This window comes from Myxine glutinosa, chromosome 1 (assembly GCF_964187855.1).
Source record: "Myxine glutinosa chromosome 1, kmMyxGlut1.1, whole genome shotgun sequence".
Classification (NCBI taxonomy): Eukaryota; Metazoa; Chordata; class Myxini; order Myxiniformes; family Myxinidae; genus Myxine; species Myxine glutinosa.
This window is the reverse complement of record NC_136261.1, coordinates 23393721-23413412: the sequence shown is the minus strand read 5'-3', so window position 1 is coordinate 23413412 and position 19692 is coordinate 23393721. Positions and strand designations below refer to the sequence as shown.

Here is a 19692-nt window from a genome sequence, read left to right as displayed (position 1 = left end):
TGAGATGTCTGAGGGGGCGCCGAACCGGGTGACCCAGGTGGCGATGAAAGCCTGCGCGACGTCCGCCGCCATCGTCGACGCCAAGGGCACGGCCTCCGGCCACCGGGTAGTGTGGTCCACCATGGCGAGGATGTGGGTGAAACACCGCGAGGGGGGCAGAGGTCCCACCAGGTCCACGTGGACATGGTCAAACCGGCGTTCCGGCACCGTAAACGGGGCCAACGGGGCCTGGGTGTGCCGGTGCACCTTGGCGCGCTGGCATGCGAGGCACGTCCTGGCCCAGCCACGGACGGCCTTCCAGAGGCCATGCCAGCCGAATTTGTCGCCGATCAACCTTTGGGAGGCCCCCGCGCCTGGGTGGGACAGGCCGTGGATGGCGTCAAACACCTGGCGCTGCCAGCCCGCGGGCATGATGGGGCGAGGCCGCCCGAGGGAGACGTCGCACAAGAGGGCCGCGCCCGCGCCCTCGAACGGCACCTCTGTGACGCGGAGGCCCGTGACGGCGGGTCCGCAAGGCCTGGACGTCGGGTTCGGCGGCCTGGTCCGCTGCCATCCGGGCATAGTCGATGCCGAGGTGGACTGCGTGGGCGACGGCCCGGGAAAGGCAATCCACCACCGGGTTGTCCTTCCCCGCGACGTGCCGGATGTCCGTCGTGTAATCGGACACGGCCGAGAGGTGACGCTGCTGCCGGGCCGACCACGGCTCGATGACCTTGCCCATCGCGAAGATCAGCGGCTTGTGGTCGACGAAGGCCATAAACGCACGGCCCTCGATCAGATGGCGGAAGTGCCTGACCGCCAAGTGAAGCCCGAGCAACTCGCGGTCGAAAGTACTGTAACGGCGTTCGGGCGGGCGAAGCTGCCGGCTAAAGAACGCCAGCGGTTGCCAAACTCCACACACCCATTGTTTGTGCACCACGCCCACCGCGTAGTCCGAGGCGTCGGTGGTGAGGGCGATCGGTGCTTCGGGCGCCGGGTGCGCGAGCATGGTGGCGTTAGCCAAGGCGAGCTTTGCGCCCGTGAACGCCGCGTCCATCTGCTCGGTCCAGGTAACGTCGCCTTTGCCCGGCTTACCTCGGAGAGCTTCGTGCAGGGGGCGCAGGAGCTGGGCGATACGGGGCAGGAACCGATGGTAAAAGTTCACCATGCCCAGGAACTCCTGCAGCCCCCTGATCGTGCGGGGGCGCGGAAACCCCTTCACCGTCTACACCTTGGCCGGCAGGGGGACGGCTCCATCCGTGGTGACGCGGTGCCCCAGAAAATCGATTTCGGCGACGCCGAACCGGCACTTTGCAGGGTTCACAATCAGGCCATGCTGGCCCAGGCGTTCGAAGAGCGTGCGGAGGTGGTGTAGGTGCTCTTCGCGGGACGCGCTGGCGACGACGATATCGTCCAGGTAGACGTATACAAAATCCAAGTCGCGCAGGACGCTGTCCATCAGCCGCTGGAACGCCTGAGCCGCATTCTTCAGACCAAAGGGCATCCGCAGGAATTCGAAGATTCCGAATGGCGTGATGACCGCCGTCTTCGGGACGTCCTCCGGCCTGACGGGGACCTGATGGTAGCCGCGTATGAGGTCCACCTTCGAGAAGAAGGACATGCCCGCCAAACGGGCGGAAAAGTCCTGAATGTGGGGGACGGGGTAGCGGTTGGGGGTCGTGGCGTCATTGAGACGGCGATAGTCCCCGCACGGTCGCCATCCCCCGCCGGGCTTCGGCACGATGTGCAGCGGCGACGCCCAAGCACTCTCCTGGCGCCGAACGGTGCCGAGTCGCTCCAGGGTAGCGAACCCCGCTTTTGCTACCGCCAGCTTCGTCGGCTCGAGGCGGCGTGCCCGGGCGTAGACCGGTGGCCCGACGGTGGGGATGTGATGGGCCACCCCGTGCTTGATGGCCCCCGCTGAGAAGGTGGGCCGCATGAGAGCCGGAAAGCCGGCGAGGAGGCGGGTGAATTCGTCCGCTGCCGGAAGCGTACAGATCAACGTGGCCGGAACCGAACCGTTCGGCAAGCCGCTTGGCAAGCCGCTCGGTGAGCCGCTCAGTGAGCTGCTCGACGAGCTGGGCAGCGCACAAGCGAGCGAGCTGAACGTCTCGGCCTGGACAAGACGTCTGTGCTTTACGTCGACCAGGAGCCCATTGGCGCACAGGAAGTCTGCGCCAAGCAATGCCATGGGCACGTCGGCGGTGACGAACGACCATCGGAAAACCTGTCCTCCGAACCGCAGAGAGAGGCAGCGTTTTCCGTACGTACGGATGGGCGTCCCGTTCGCGGCAAGCAGCGCGGGGCCCCCGCCCGCGGTGTGCTTGTCGGACGTACCGGCAGGAACGACACTCACCTGCGCTCCCATGTCGCACAGGTAACAGCGCCCGGATAAGGTGTCCGTTATGAACAGCAGGCTGCTCGAACGGCCGGCGCTCATTGCCACTATCGAGCGCCGGCCCGGGCGTTTCCCGACCTGTTGAAGGAGCATGGCGGATGACACTGTCGAGCCTCATGGCCGAACTTGGCGTGGAACCAGCACCAGGTGGTGGAGCTGGAGGAGTGCGGCTTGGCTCCGCCAGGCCGGTGGAGTTGGTGGTTTTCCCCGCGGTGGCGGTTTTCGCCGCGGCGGTGGGCGGGGCGTGGCGGCGGCCAAGAGGTGCGTATCAGCATGCTGCGTATGCTGTGTAAGCTGATGCTGTGGATCAGCATCATCAGCAGCATCAGCCTCGAGGTCCGTGACGGCCTCACCGACTCTCGCCCGCGTGTCCGAAGCCGCGAAGTACCTGTCCGCCTCGGCGACCAATGCTCGGGGTTCCATTAGCACGGTCCCGGCCAACGCGAGGCGTACCTGTGCTGGAAGTTGGCGATGGAAAAGCGCCCGGAATAGAGAACCAGGGGCTTCGTCGCCCAACAGTGACAGCATATGGTCCATTCGGACCGACGGGCGCGTGTCGCCGAGCTCGGGGAGATCCAGGAGGCGGTCGGCCCGTGCGTCCTCCGTGAGGCCGAACGTGGCTAGGAGCAGCCGCTTGAGCGCCTCGTACTTGTGGCCGTCCGGTGGGTGGCGAAGGACGGACACAACTCAAGCGGCCATGCCGGGCCCAAGGGAGGCGACGACGTGGCAGTAGCGCGTGTCGTCGTTGGTGAGGCGCCGAAGCTGAAACTGGGCTTCGGCTTGGACGAACCAAACTTCGGCCTGGGCCTCCCAAAATTCGGGAAGTTTAACCGACATCGCGTTGTTGGGCATGGCAATGGCGTCGTGTTTGGAAGGATCGCGACGGCAGATCCAACGTCGAGGGTCACCTGTAAAGCGCGGTGTTACGCACGCTGTTTGTAAACAAGGAAGAAGCGGACAACGCGGTAATTTGTAAGAGTCTTTATTCAAGAGCTCACTGTAACACTGAACTCTCACTCCTCTCAGGGCTGCGCGCCCCGTGTATATCGTGAGGCCACGCCTCTCTCCCGGGCGTGGCCCACCCCCACTTGGTGTGCGGGGTGATGTCACCACGTCAGTGCTTTCGTGTCCGCCACAGTTCGTTTATTTTTCAAGATATTTCGCTCACAAGGTTCAGACATGTATATGGTGGTGGCCATCTTGTATTTTGACATGGCGACCCAATTTTCAATAGCGTTCCTCCTTATGCCGAGATACACCCACACACCAGATTAGAAGTTGGTACTTCGCTTATTTTTCAAGATATTTCGCTCACAAGGTTCAGACATACATGGCGGTGGCCATCTTGGATTTTGACTTGGCGACCCAATTTTCAATAGCGTTTTTTTTTTTTTTTTTTTTGGAATACAACATCGAGGCTCGTGAAAGAGCTAACAATAATCACATAAAAAGTCAAACCGACACATAAAACACAAAAAAATAAGGGGAACGGTAGACAAGATGGGGAAAGGGGGGGAAGGACACAAACACAACATTTGAGAGCAGGGACATTGGGAGAAATGTGGGAGAGGGAGGGCTTGGGGGGAGGTGGGAGAGGTATAAAACATATGAACACTGCAAGGAATTCCAGGAAAGAAGTTGGAATTTCAAAAAAAAAGTGTATCTGGGGTGAATTAGCGGGGGTAGAAAAGATCAAGGTTTTGGATGGGGGAAGATAAGAGATGGTGGTGATCAGCTGTTTTAAAGACCTGCAGGAAGGAGGGGGATTGAAGGGAGTGGGGGAGTTTGTTCCAGAGGCAGGATAAAAGGGGAATGAAAGAGTGAAGGTGAGCAGAGAGCCTAGATTTTGGCAGTTTAACCATAAGAGGGTTGCAGGCAGATCTTGTGCGACCTGAAGGAATATTGGGGGGACAGAGCACAGAGAGAGCTGGGGGAGCAAGGCCGGAGAGGAGTCGGTAGAAGATAGAAAGACCACAAACCTGCCTGCGCTGAGTGAGTGAAAGGCCCTCGAAGTTAACTTCATCACGGGAGATTCCAATGATTCTGAAAGCTTTGGTTTCAACAGCGTGAAGCCGAGCTGGATGTGAGGCAGGAGCACCAGCCCAGAGGGGAGAACAGTATTCCATTGAGCTGCATATGAAAGCCTTGTATGTGATGAGGAGCTCAGGTGTGCCAAGGAAGGACTTCGCATGATGGAGGATGCCCAGTCGGCGACTGGCTTTGGAGGCCAGCTTGGAAATGTGGTTTTCCCAAGAAAGATCATGGCAGATAGTGAGACCCAAAAGCTTGAGCGACAGAACTTCTTGGAGACGATTGTTGAGAAAGTAGATGGGAGGGTTGTCCAGTCGATCTTTTTGGAGAGACATCGTAAGAGTGTGAGATTTGTCAGGATTGAAAGACATGTTCCACTTGTTTGACCAGTCTGTGATTTTGTCCAGGTCTTCAGAGAGTGAGGAGCCTTTCCGGGCCACACGTTGCCGAGGACCAGAGAGGACGTCCTAAAGCCATGAGTGGAGATATCCATGGATACCGTAGGAGGAGAGTTTGGTGAGCAGAGCTGGGTGCCAGACCATATCGAAGGCACTTGATATGTCAAGTGAGACAGCTCTTATTTACTGTTTGGCATTGAGGACCTCCATCCATTGTTGAGACAGGAGAAGCAACATGTCCCGAGTAGAATGACCTGGTCTGAATCCAAATTGATGATCAGAGATCAAGCCATTGGAGAAGAGGAAGGATTTGATATCCGAAGCAATGGTGGATTCCATGACTTTGCTGATAATTGGAAGCAGGCTGATTGGTCTGTAGTTGCAAGGATCTGTTTTTGCACATTTTTTGTGTAAAGCGGTAATGTTTGCTGATTTCCAAAATGCTGGCAGATGACCTTGAGCAAAAGAGAGGGTGAAAAGAACAGAGAGAGGGTGAGATAGAGCGGCAGAGCAGGATTTTAGGACCCGTGGGCTGATGCCGTCTGGTCCAGTTGCAGAATCAGAGTCGAGGTTTGACAAAAACTTCTCCACCTTGTCAGGAGAGAAGGACACAGAGTCCAGGAGCAGTTGGGTTCGACTGGGAAAGGTGGGAACAGAGAGAGATGGGTTTGGGACACAAGATTTTGAGGCAAACACAGAGTTGAGGCATTCGGCTTTGTCACGTGCGGTGTCAACTGTGCAGCCATTTGAGGTAAGGGAGGGGATGGAGGGGGAACAAACACCAGAAACGATTTTGACCAGACGCCACCAGGATTTGGAGGAAGGAGACAGGTTTGAGAGTTCAATCTTGAGTGTGGAGAGATAGTGCTTCCTGGCACCCCTGAGGGTAGACACACACTTGTTCCGATCTTGGTGGAAGGAACTGAGATTGCCTTCAGTTCGATTTGCCTTCCAAGAGGCAAAGGCAAGTTGTTTCAGGGCAACTGCCTCACCACAAGATTCAGTGTACCATGGACGGGAGGAAGGGTAAGACAACTGAAGACGAGATGGGATAAATCTGTGCATGAGAGAGAGCAGTTTGCTTTGGAAGAATTCCCAGGAAGAATTGATGTCAGAGGCAGTAGAGATGGGAGACCAGTCCAGATGATTGATGGCTGCTTGCAGACCGTGCCAGTCAGCCTGAGTGAAATGCCAGACTCGTCGGCGCTGAGGAGCCTCTCTGAGAATGGAGAGAGAGATGTCCACTTTAACAAGCACATGATCAGAAGAACCGATTGGAGCAGAAGAAGAGCAGCAGACATTTGCAGGGAAGTTAGTCATAACCAAGTCCAGAAGAGAAGATACTCCATTGACTGAGATCCGGGTCGGGAAATTGACAGATTGTGTCAGTCCCAATGAGTCGCAGAAGTCCTTCGCTGAGGTGCCATGGCTGGTGAGAGATGAACCCACACCCAGCCAGCTGGCATGATGACAGTTGAAGTCGCCACATATGATGAAGAGAGAGTTTGGATGAGTTGATAGAAGTTGGTCCATGTTGTCCGACAGCAAAATGTAAATGGAGTCATCACTGTGTGGAGGACGGTACAGAGCACATATGAACAAAAGGTGGGAGCGGAGAGGAAGCCGTAGCCAGAGGTACTCCTGGGGGTGGGGTGGAGAGAGGGCAGTGCAAGAAGAGTGAGGAAGAGTTTTTTTATAAAGATAGCCACCCCACCACCAGGACAAGGCCCAGGTCTATCATACCGGAGGAGGGAGTAACCAGGAAGAGATATTAACGAATCAGAGACATCTTGAAGGAGCAAAGTTTCTGTTAAGCAGATCAAGTCTGGATTGTCAGAAGCAACCTGAATGGAGAGATAAATCAGGTTTGAGTAAAGGCCCCGGATGTTTGAGGTACATACCGTGAATGAGGAGAGAGGGGGAGCATCAGGTGCAGGACAGGGGAGGGCAGGGGTAGGGTCAGATGATGGATGAGAGGGGGAGGTAGGAAGAGCAGTTGATGGTGTGTCAGAGATTACAGAAGAGTTACAAGAAAGGGAAGGATGAGGAGGAGGAGGAAAGTTTTGATGGTGATGGGATGAGGCACAGTGAGGGGTTGTTTGAGGGGGGGGGGGGGGGAGAGGAAGGTAGAAGGTTGGGAGAGGTGTTGGTATGAGATCGGAGGGAGACGAAGTGGGGAGGAGGCAGTTTTGAGAAGGAGGAAGGAGGAGGGAGGAGGGAGAATTTGGGAGGGATGGTTGGGGGAGATTTGAAGGGGAGGGGCAAGGTGGGAGTTTAGGAGGGGAAGGGCAAGGGGGGAATTTAGGAGGGGAGGGGCAAGGGGGGAGTTTAGGAGGTGAGGGGCAAGGGGGTAGATTTGGAGGGGAGGGGCAAGGGGGGAGATTTGGAGGGGAGGGGCAAGGGGGGAGTTTAGGAGGGGAGGGGCAAGGGGGGAGTTTAGGAGGGGAGGGGCAAGGGGAGAGATTTGGAGGGGAGGGGCAAAGGGGGAGATTTGGAGGGGAGGGGCAAGGGGGGAGTTTAGAAAGTGGATGATTAATGAAAGATGAACATTTATAACAAATTTGGTTTGTTGTGATTTTCATGTTAGCGATCCGTTTAAGAACGATGGAGGAGGGGTGGAATGAATGAGAATTTAGAGCCTGTAGTGAGAAAGAATTATAAGAGATTGAATGTTTTTTTGAAATGGAATGAGTTGAAGAGGAAATTGAAAGGAGCCTTTTAAATAGGAAGAAAAACAGTGTGTTGTAATAAACCATTGAATAAAACACGGCGGGGGAAAGTTTACACATATTGATCTTCAGAACCGTGAAGAACAATCTTATATTCACAAAAATACCAACGGGGTGAGGGCCTTGATGGACAACCACGAGTCACTTGAACAGGGCAAAAGGTGGAAGGCAAGGGGATAATGGGGGTGGGACGGGACAGCGCACATGGACAGAGGCGCACGATTGGACAAAAGCACACGAGGAGAAAGGGAAAGAAAAGTTTTTTTTTGTTGTTTTTTTGGGGGGGGGTTGGGGGGGTGGGGTGGGGTTACAACGTTAGACAAAGAGTAGATGTTCGGTGAAGTTTGTGGGAGAAGGGAAAATCAAAAAAGCTAGCAAAAACAGCGAAGGAAGGAACAAATTTCGACGGGGGAAGCCTGAGGCTGCAAGGCCTCACATGCGGCACGGCAAACAAATGATTAATTTATGAAAGATAAACACCGATAAACTTCCAATGGGCACACTATAGGTACACACACCGAAAGATAAATACAGTTTCGACAAAATACAATTGTGAACAATGACAACTTTGAAAACGTGGAGACCATGTGGAGCTTCAAAAATCCGTGACGTCGTCTCCAAGATCTCGTGAGATCTCAAAGAGTTCTTCGTTCGTTCTTCCTTATGCCTAGATACACCCACACGTTCTTTCTTATGCCTAGATACAGTCATACAGAAAGCATTCTTCCTTATGCCTAGATACACCCACACATCAGATAAGAATTTGGTACTACGCTTATTTTGCAAGATATTCCGCTCACAAGGTTCAGACATACATGGCGTCAGAGATACATGGCGGCGGCCATCCTGGATTTTGACGTGGGTTGCACCCACACACGAAATTATAATTCAGTCCTTTGCTTACGCATGCACGCATGCATGCACTGACACATGCACGCACGGACGCACGCACGGATGCACGCACACACGGACGGAGGGGACAACCATAGTCCCCCTTTCGCTCCGCGGTGCGACGGGAGACAATAAGCATGGAGAAATTTGTATTTTTTTTCAACAACCCTAAAGATGTAAATCTTGATGAAATGAAGGATGGAAATATATGAGGTGAAATGACATTTCGTTCAGTCGTAGTGAAGGACCATTTTAAAATTACCTTTTATATAAAAAGTATGTGGATAGCCGGGTGTTGGCTTAGCGGTTCGGGTGCCGTCTTGGGATCGTAGGATCCTGAGTTTGTAATCCCGGTCGATCACTGAATTAACACCAGGGGGGTTGGCTCAGCCTGTCAGCCTTCCGAGGTCGGCAAATTGAGTACCAGCTTGCTGGGATGAATGATCCCGGTAGGTACCCAGATTTTGAATAGGTACACCATATCCCTGTGCATTGTAGGAGACGACATAGGCTTGGCGTCAGGAAGGGCATCCAGCCATAAAACATTGCCTCAAACAGGGAACCATGATTGTCATGTGGCCTGCAAGGCTAACCCCTGCTCTAGCGGGGGAAAATGGCCTTAAAGAGATCATTCATTCATAAAAAGTATAAGGATATAGATGGTAATGTTTTTTCTACGAACTAAATATGAGTCATTATTCAAGTGAAGATTTGGGGAATTTTGATAGTGATGATGGTATCTCTATTGGAACAGAAGACAGTTATGATACTGAGAGTTTGTGTTCAAACGATAGTTATGAAAGTAGTTTTATAGATGATGATGATCATGAAAGCACTGATTATAGTGAAGATGAATTTTATTTGAAGTAGAAACATTTGCTATATAAATATGATGAATCTAAACGACATACCAGATGTTGAGCCTCTTGAATTTCCTGATTCTCCATATGATAAATTAGAGAATTGTCCGGCTTGTGATAGAGTGTGATTAAACACAGAGTCAAAAGCCCATAAACAATATTTATTCTGTGATTATCTTTTAATTAATGATAATAAAAAATATGAAAAGCAACATAACTTTTTTTAAGTTGCACCAAAAATGAATTACTTTCCAAGATTAATAGTCAGGGCCTTTAGGGATATTTTGGGGCCGTTTGGTTCAAATTCTTCCAAAAGCACCAAATTTGGCCCAGATGTTGCCCATGCCATACTCTTTCGATTTTTGACGGGCGCCAAGACGGGCGCCCCCCCCCCCCCGGGGCCCAATATTGACGAAATACTAAATGGCCGCCACCCGGATTAGAGGAAAATCTGTTAAATAAGCAAAAGGGTTGGAATCCTGTATGATACCACTTTTCAGGGGTTTTCGAGGTCGAGGAATCCAATTATGATGTTATTTTGATGATTCGAGGTCAAGGTCAACCCTCAAGGTCATCTTAAAGGTCATTTTTGAGTCAAACATGTCGGTTTTTGAGTTTTTTGTCAAGATTTACACGAGGTTCACCATTTTATGTTTCTGGGTTGGGTAATCGAACTCTGACCTTGTTTTTGACAATTAGAGGAAATATTTACATGTCTATTTCCTAACTTTCAGGCATATGCAGTTCATCAGTCTAATTACAAAGGTACGGATTTTGATGTTTTATGAACTGCATGCCATATCCTTGTGTTTAATTTATGTGCGATCATGATCCGGGTTCATGTATACATGATTGTATACATGTCATAAATATGACGTCATAGGTCATGTGACCTGGCGGCAATATTGGATTTTATGAAAACCTTAAAAATGGATCCCTGCCTTCATTTTTCGATCGATTCATTTTGAACTTTGACCACTTATAGTACGCCATGTGATTGGATGCATATCCTAATTATGACGTCATAGGTCAGGTGACATGGCGGGATGGACCGGTATGGTCCCCGGATCATACCGCCCTTCGCGCCCGTCAAAAATCGAAGGAGTATGGCATGGGCAACATCTGCGCCAAATTTGATGCTTTTGGAAGAATTTGAACCAAAATATCCCTAAGGGCCCTGACTATAATAAGAGAAATGAACGTTAAGTATGAGGGTGATAATACACCTTTCCTTACAACGGAAGAGATTGATAAAATTATGGTAATGTTTCAAGGACTGATGATATTTGCTATTTATGATTGTCATTTTCAGGGAAATATCAACACAAGATGTTATATATATAAAATAATGAATTATCTTAAAATTAAACCTGAACTCAGGATAAAACATAGAGTTTCTAAAAATCCTGTAAAAAAAAAATTAGATGACTTGTTTTCCAAATATATAAATAAATGATTTTTTACCCATTTGGGAAAACAAGATAACAAATAAATTAACAACCATGAAAATCTTCCAAATTAATTAAGATGTCTTATAGTTGGTTCAAGCAGATGTGGAAAAACCTATTTTTACTATTTAAAATGCCCCTTACACCCAACTTTTTAGATTATAACATTTTAATAATGTTCAAAAAGTCAAGTTTTCAACCGGAGAATCAACTACTATCACAAGGTTTTAATGCTGGTCTTCAAAAAGAAGATATAATCGGTTTATTTAAACTTATTCTTGTTTATTTGTAATTTATTTGTCATCTAAAATTTGCAATAAATCTCTTTCAATAAATAAAGTAATATTAAAGATTCCATATTCCCTTTCTTTTAAGTCATGTGTGTCAAATGACTTTGAATTCGTTCTTTTTTTTTTTTCTTTTTTTTTTTTTTGTATACAAGATCGAGGCTCGTGAAAGAGCGAACATTAATCACACAGAAAGACAAACAGACACATAAAACAAATAACATCGGGAGCGGTAGACAAGATGGGGAGAGAGGGGGCAGGACACAAACACAACATTTGAGAGCAGGGACCGAGAGACATGGAGACATCGAGAGAACTGTGGGAGGGAGAGGGCTTTGGGGGGGAGGCATGGGAAGGGGGGGGGGGGGGGTGGGAGAGGTATAAAACATATGGACACTGCCAGGACTTCCAGGAAAGAAGTTGGAATTTCAAACAAGGTGGATCTGGGGTGAATTAGTGGGGGTAGAAAAGATCAAGGTTTTGGATGGGGGAAGATAAGAGATGGTGGTGAACAGCTGTTTTAAAGACCTGGAGGGAGGAGTGTGATTGAAGAGAGTGAGGGAGTTTGTTCCAGAGGCGGGAGAAAAGAGGAATGAAAGAGTGAAGGTGAGCAGAGAGCCGAGATTTCGGCAGTTTAACCATCAGAGGGTTGCTGGCAGATCTTGTGCGACCTGTAGGAATATTTGGGGGACAGAGCACAGAGAGAGCTGGGGGAGCAAGGCCGGAGAGGAGTCGGTAGAAGACAGAAAGACCACCTACCTGCCTGCGGTGAGTGAGTGAAAGGCCCTCAGAGATAGCTTCATCGCGGGAGATTCCAATGATTCTGAAAGCTTTGGATTCAACGGCGTGAAGCCGAGCCAGGTGTGAAGCAGGAGCACCGGCCCAGAGGGGAGAACAGTATTCCATTGAGCTGTGGATGAAAGCCTTGTATGTGGTGAGGAGCTCAGGTGTGCCAAGGAAGGACTTCGCACGACGGAGGATGCCCAGTTTAACGTCATATCTCAAATCTTACCCTTTTTAATGGTTTTTAAAACGCTCCACTCGCTGCTGCTTTCACTATTTCTACTTTTGGCTCTTCATAAAATGTTTTGTGAAAAGTAGAATTAATCATTCTTCTTGTACCGGTATATTTTGTTCCTTCCAATTTCGTTTAAAATGTTTACAAAAACGGAGAAAATGTTGTGAAAATAAAATATGGGCCAAAAGGAAAAATGGGTCAGAATGTAAAATAATGTTAAGTGCTCTAGACTCTTGAAGATATTTTGAAAAGTGCAAAATAAGTGTTCCAGAATATAAAGTGGGTGAGAAAGTGAAAATATGAATACCTGTCGAGAAGGCAGAGAATATGTTGTTTCTGAATTAATCGACTGAGTTGAAATGACAGAATCAGCGAGGAGATACCAGAGCATAGTGGAATCATCCGACAGCAAGCGAAATAATGAAGCCGATTCTGTACATTGTCACGTGAATGAGAGCGACGACTGGCACGTGAATGACTTCGCGCATGCGCAGAAGGGGGGGGGGTGATTTAGAGCCGACACATTCTCCCTACTCACATCAAATGTTATACGTGACATTAAATGTTACCGATTCATTACTGATTGATACATTGACCTTACCATTCACATTTTAACTGAAAGAAATTTGAATTTCCTACTTGTCAAAATATATACAGTCACGTGAAAAGGTAATTACACCCCATGTAAAGTTTTGACTTTTTCAACATATTTCAACATACAGCTCTTTGATCTTCATTTCAACAATATTGATAGATAAAGGTGATATAATACAACAAATATCATGAAACATTTACATTTTGTAGTCCATTGTATAATTTAAAGAAACATAAATGCAAATTTCACATGTGGAAAAAGTAAGTACACCCTATTTTTTTCTTTTTTTTGTATACAAGATCGAGGCTCGTGAAAGAGCTAACATTAATCACACAGAAAGACAAACCGACACATAAAACATATAACATGGGGAGCGGTAGACAAGATGGGGCGAGAGGGGGAGGAACACAAACACAACATCTGAGAGCAGGGACATCGAGAGATCTGTGGGAGGGAGAGGGCTTTGGGGGGGGGGAGGCATGGGAAGGGGGGGGGGGTGGGAGAGGTATAAAACATATGGACACTGCCGGGACTTCCAGGAAAGAAGTTGGAATTTCAAACAAGGTGGATCTGGGGTGAATTAGTGGGGGTAGAAAAGATCAAGGTTTTGGATGGGGAAAGATAAGAGATGGTGGTGAACAGCTGTTTTAAAGACCTGGAGGGAGGAGTGGGATTGAAGGGAGTGTGGGAGTTTGTTCCAGAGGCGGAAGAAAAGAGGCATGAAAGAGTGAAGGTGAGCAGAGAGCCGAGATTTCGGCAGTTTAACCATCAGAGGGTTGCTGGCAGATCTTGTGCGACCTGTAGGAATATTTGGGGGACAAATCACAGTGAGAGCTGGGGAGCAAGGCCAGAGAGGAGTCGGTAGAAGACAGAAAGACCACCTACCTGTCTGCGGTGAGTGAGTGAAAGGCCCTCGGAGATAGCTTCATCACGGGAGATTCCAATGATTCTGAAAGCTTTGGTTTCAACAGCGTGAAGCTGAGCTAGGTGTGAGGCAGGAGCACGGGCCCATAGGGGAGAACAGTATTCCATTGAGCTGCGGATGAAAGCATTGTATGTGGTGAGGAGCTCAGGTGTGCCGCGGAAGGACTTCGCATGACAGAGGATGCCCAGTCGGCGACTGGCTTTGGAGGACAGCTTGTCTACCTTGGATCTAATAGGTGGTATTGCCCCCTTTGGCAGAAACAACCTCAAGTAGGCGTTTCTTATAACTGTCTACCAGTCTCTGACATCGACTGGGAGAAATTTTTGCCCACTCCTCCATGCAGAATTCTTTCAGCTGTGCGATGTTTGAGGTGTTTCTTGCATGCACAGCTCGTTTCAAATCCCCCACAACATCTCGATGGGATTTAGATCCGGGCTTTGACTTGGCCATTCCAGAACCCTCCATTTCTTTCTTTTCAGCCATTCCTTGGTGGGTTAACTGGTATGTTTAGGGTCATTGACATGTTGCAAGGTCAACTTTCGGTTGAGCTTCAACTTTCCGACAGATGGCCTCACATTATCCTCAAGCACCCTCTGGTACAATGAAGAATTCATAGTGGGTTCTATGATGGTGAGCTGCCCAGGCCTTGATGCAGCAAAGCTGCCCCCAAACCATAATAGTTCCACCACCATGCTTTACAGTTGGTATCAGGTTCTTGTGGTCAAATGCTGTCTTTGGTTTTCGCCAAACATGTCTTCTGGTACTATGGCCAAATAGCTCTACCTTTGACTCATCTGTCCAGAGCACATTGTTCCAGAAGTTCTGGTCTTTGCCTAGGTGTTCATTGGCAAACTTTAGTCTTGTCCTGATGTTCTTTTTGGACAGCAAAAGTTTCCTCCTGGCACACCTCCCTTGTAGATCAAATTGGTGCAGCCTCTTTCTAATGGTAGACTAGTGCACTTTGACATCAACAGTGGCAAAAGGTACCTGTAGGTCCCGTGATGACATTCTGGGGTTCTTAGAGACTTATTTCAGCATCTTGCGGTCTGCTCTTGGGCTGAACTTGCTGGAGCGGCCTGGTCTGAAAAAGTTGGCAGTTGTTTGGAATCTTCTCCACTTGTAGATGATCTTCCGGACAGACGAATGATTGATTTCAAATTGTTCGGAGATCTTTTTAAATCCCTTCCCAGACTCATAGGCATCTATAACCTTCTTCTGAAGGCCTCAGAGAGCTCTTTTGATCTAGGCATGGTGACGCCGCACACTTCAACAACAAAGAGCAAACCAAACTAAATGTCTGAGGTTTAAATAAGACAGGTTCCTCCAAGATCCTCTCTGACGATGTTGTAATCATTTGCACCTGAGCTGTTACACCTGATTGTAATTATAGGTACTAGGGCATGCCCGTACTATATATATATCTAAAATTATATCCCCCCCCTCTATTTACATGAAATGGTTTGGTTCATTCGCAAAGCCAAAGCGAACGGCTTGCGAGTACGTTGACAATCCCCCCCCTCTATTTACATGAAATGGTTTGGGCCATTCGCAACGACCACAGAACCCCCCCCCCCCCCTCTATTTACATGAAATGGTTTGGTCCATTCGCAACGCCAAAGCGAACGGCGAACGGCTAAATCGCCATAGCTCGGTAACTACTTGTCCGATTAATTTCAAACCTTGAAAAGGCACATCCTCGGGTCCCCAGCAATATACCTGGCAAGTTTCAAGTATATCGGACCCGTGGTTGTCGAGAAACAGCGGTCACAGACAAACACACAGACACACACACAGACACACACACACACACACACACACACACACACACACACACACACACACACACACACACACACACACACACAGAGATTGCTGGAATTATAGATAGATTTGAATTAGTGATAAATTTAGGGGTGCACTTACTTTTTCCACAAGGGAAATTTGCATTTATGTTTATTTAAATTATACAATGGACTACAAAATGTAAATGTTTCATGATATTTGTGATATTATATCACCTTTATCTGTCAATATTGTTGAAATGAAGATCAAATAGCTGTATGTTGAAATATGTTGAAAAAGTCAAAACTTTACACGGGGTGTACTTACTTTTTCACGTGACTGTATGTCCCCCATGGCTATGAGCAAATTATCAATATCTTCTTGGTTCCTTTATTTTGCTGTTGTATGTCTTCCATCAGATTATCTTCAAAAGACCTTCCTCCCAGTGATGTTCTCTTTGTTGTACAGGCCAATCTTCATCATATTATGTCAGACTCCCGACCTCCAGTCCAGTTTCCTGTGGCCAGCCTTACTGCAGAGCGACGAGATGTTTGGGCACGCTTGAGAAAGCAACTGCAAGCTCAAGGACATGGATCGGCCTTGTCCCTCATTGAGTCGGCCCTCTTTTGTCTCTGCCTGGATGAGCAGGACCTCAAAGAAGACATCAAACAGAATCTTTTTGGCAGTGGAGGTGATCGATGGTTTGACAAGTCTGTCCAATTCATCGTGGGAAAAGATGGATTTAGTGGGATTCAAATGGAGCATTCGTGGTGTGATGGAATGATGGCAATGTACCTCATAAATATGATCACCAAGGTGTGTTGACAGTAGGTTTATACAGGATCTGCTATTTTCATCAATTGTTCTTCTATTTGTACACTTTTCCATTTTATTTTGTTCTCAATACATCTATGTGTATTTATTTTGGTCATTTTTCCCTCTCCTTACACTTTGTTGTTGTCTCTAAATAAAAGGACATTCAGAACCGACCAGCTGTGACCCATGAAAATTCTGTGATGTATCAGGAACCTTCAACCGGTGTACAGAGATTGCAGTTTGACCTCGATGGCAGCCTGGAGACTGCTGTTGTATCAGCCAAATACAATCTTCAAACTCTTGCTGCTTCTACATCCATCTGCCATATAGAATTCAAACATTTTGGATCCAATTTTCTCAAGGTGAGTGAAACATCAAAATTCCATTATTAAATCGATCCAATACCACTATGCACATGTCGATTTGTGTATTTATGAAGATTGCTTCGATTTAAAGTTGTTTTTATCAGGATTAAGACTCATTGAAGAATTGACATTTTTACCTACACCCCTGAATGTTCACCATTGAGAGGCACGGCAAAAAACGATAAAATCGGGATATCTCAAAAAGTTACGGATGGATTCAGACGAAACATGGTGGACAGGCTGGGTGTGTGTCATGGACGAATTCATTCGATGTTGGTGAAGATTCAAATCCGGATCCGGTTCAGAGAATTTTATATTTTTAAGTGATTTTTCACCATTGAGTAATGTAGCCAAACAGCATATGTAGCATATTAAAGCACAAAAGTTTTGGACGAATAAAAGTGCATGCTCAAAAAATATATCTTATTGCCATTTAGTCACAATTGGCGCCCGATTAATTCATTCGATTAGGGTGAGAAAAATTTGCGTGGGAGGCCAAATCAACAGTGGTGCAACTTCAACGAGTACCGACCATTGTCTCAGCTCAATGCTCCAAGAGCCCCTAGCCCGGTGTGCCCGAAAGTATAAGTAACGGGAAGCAGCAGGATGAAACCCCCCAGAAGCGACAGCATGCCAACACCGTCAGACTTTAACTTGCACCGATGCTGACCATGTGCCAAGAAATATTATCCGGCCAGGACACATGGATGAGCGGGCTGGAAGGTAAGGAGGCCATGTATGAGCAGTTAGTCGACTTGGGCAAAGTGGCCGAGGCATGGTGGATGGTGAGCATGTGAGTGCACGAGCTTGTTGAGTGGTGTGAGAATGTGAGTGAGTGCACGAGCTTGTTGAGTGGTGTGAGCATGTGAGTGAGTGCACGAGCTTGTTGAGTGGTGTGAGCATGTGAGTGAGTGCACGAGCTTGTTGAGTGGTGTTAGAATGTGAGTGAGTGCAGGAGCTTGTTGAATGGTGTGAGATTGTGAGTGAGTGCACGAGCTTGTTGAGTGGTATGAGAATGTGAGTGAGTGCAGGAGCTTGTTGAGTGGTGTGAGAATGTGAGTGAGTGCACGAGCTTGTTGAGTGATGTGAGAATGTGAGTGAGTGCACGGGCTTGTTGAGTGGTGTGAGAATGTGAGTGAGTGCACGAGCTTGTTGAGTGGTGTGAGATTGTGAGTGAGTGCACGAGATTGTTGAGTGGTGTGAGAATGTGAGTGAGTGCAGGAGCTTGTTGAGTGGTGTGAGAATGTGAGTGAGTGCACGAGCTTGTTGAGTGGTGTGAGAATGTGAGTGAGTGCATGAGCTTGTTGAGTGGTGTGAGAATGTGAGTGAGTGCACGAGCTTGTTGAGTGGTGTGAGCATGTGAGTGAGTGCACGAGGCTTGTTGAGTGGTGTGAGCATGTGAGTGAGTGCACGAGGCTTGTTGAGTGGTGTGAGCATGTGAGTGAGTGCGCGAGCTTGTTGATTGGTGTGAGAATGTGAGTGAGTGCACGAGCTTGTTGAGTGGTGTGAGAATGTGAGTGAGTGCAGGAGCTTGTTGAATGGTGTGAGATTGTGAGTGAGTGCACGAGCTTGTTGAGTGGTGTGAGAATGTGAGTGAGTGCAGGAGCTTGTTGAATGGTGTGAGATTGTGAGTGAGTGCACGAGCTTGTTGAGTGGTGTGAGAATGTGAGCGAGTGCACGAGCTTGTTGAGTGGTGTGAGCATGTGAGTGAGTGCACGAGCTTGTTGAGTGGTGTGAGAATGTGAGTGAGTGCACGAGCTTGTTGAGTGGTATGAGCATGTGAGTGAGTGCACGAGCTTGTTGAGTGGTGTTAGAATGTGAGTGAGTGCAGGAGCTTGTTGAATGGTGTGAGATTGTGAGTGAGTGCACGAGCTTGTTGAGTGGTGTGTGAATGTGAGTGAGTGCACGAGCTTGTTGAGTGGTGTGAGAATGTGAGTGAGTGCACGAGCTTGTTGAGTGGTGTGAGATTGTGAGTGAGTGCACGAGCTTGTTGAGTGGTATGAGAATGTGAGTGAGTGCAGGAGCTTGTTGAGTGGTGTGAGAATGTGAATGAGTGCACGAGCTTGTTGAGTGAAGTGAGAATGTGAGTGAGTGCACGGGCTTGTTGAGTGGTGTGAGAATGTGAGTGAGTGCACGAGCTTGTTGAGTGGTGTGAGATTGTGAGTGAGTGCACTAGATTGTTGAGTGGTGTGAGAATGTGAGTGAGTGCAGGAGCTTGTTGAGTGGTGTGAGAATGTGAGTGAGTGCACGAGCTTGTTGAGGGGTGTGAAAATGTGAGTGAGTGCACGAGCTTGTTGAGTGGTGTGAGAATGTGAGTGAGTGCACGAGCTTGTTGAGTGGTGTGAGCATGTGAGTGAGTGCACGAGGCTTGTTGAGTGGTGTGAGCATGTGAGTGAGTGCACAAGGCTTGTTGAGTGGTGTTAGAATGTGAGTGAGTGCAGGAGCTTGTTGAGTGGTGCGAGAATGTGAGTGAGTGCACGAGCTTGTTGAGTGGTGTGAGAATGTGAGTGAGTGCAGGAGCTTGTTGAATGGTGTGAGATTGTGAGTGAGTGCACGAGCTTGTTGAGTGGTGTGTGAATGTGAGTGAGTGCACGAGCTTGTTGAGTGGTGTGAGAATGTGAGTGAGTGCACGAACTTGTTGAGTGGTGTGAGATTGTGAGTGAGTGCACGAGCTTGTTGGGTGGTGTGAGAATGTGAGTGAGTGCACGAGCTTGTTGAGCAGTGTGAGAATGTGAGTGAGTGCACGAGCTTGTTGAGTGGTGTAAGCATGTGAGTGAGTGCACGAGGCTTGTTGAGTGGTGTGAGCATGTGAGTGAGTGCGCGAGCTTGTTGAGTGGTGTGAGAATGTGAGTGAGTGCACAAGCTTTTTGAGTGGTGTGATAATGTGAGTGAGTGCAGGAGCTTGTTGAGTGGTGTGAGAATGTGAGTGAGTGCACGAGCTTTTTGAGTGGTGTGAGAATGTGAGTGAGTGCAGGAGCTTGTTGAATGGTGTGAGATTGTGAGTGAGTGCACGAGCTTGTTGAGTGATGTGAGCAAGTGAGCGAGTGCACGAGCTTATTGAGTGGTGTGAGAATGTGAGTGAGTGCATGCGCTTGTTGAGTGGTGTGAGATTGTGAGTGAGTGCACGAGCTTGTTGAGTGGTATGAGAATGTGAGTGAGTGCAGGAGCTT

General features: G+C 48.5%; 1 protein-coding gene across 2 annotated transcripts in view; it reads left to right on the top strand.

Moving 5' to 3' along the window:
- Positions 1-19692, top strand: part of LOC137416116 (carnitine O-palmitoyltransferase 2, mitochondrial-like) — a 1201140-nt gene that overhangs the window by 1155484 nt on the left and 25964 nt on the right. The window contains exons 7-8 of one of the 2 annotated variants that reach the window (XM_078769794.1): positions 15810-16157; positions 16316-16519. The exons of the other annotated variant lie outside the window; for it this stretch is intronic. Coding sequence (XP_078625920.1) covers positions 15810-16157; positions 16316-16519 — 552 coding nt within the window. The remainder of the gene's footprint in view (positions 1-15809; positions 16158-16315; positions 16520-19692) is intronic. 2 annotated transcript variants of the gene reach the window in all.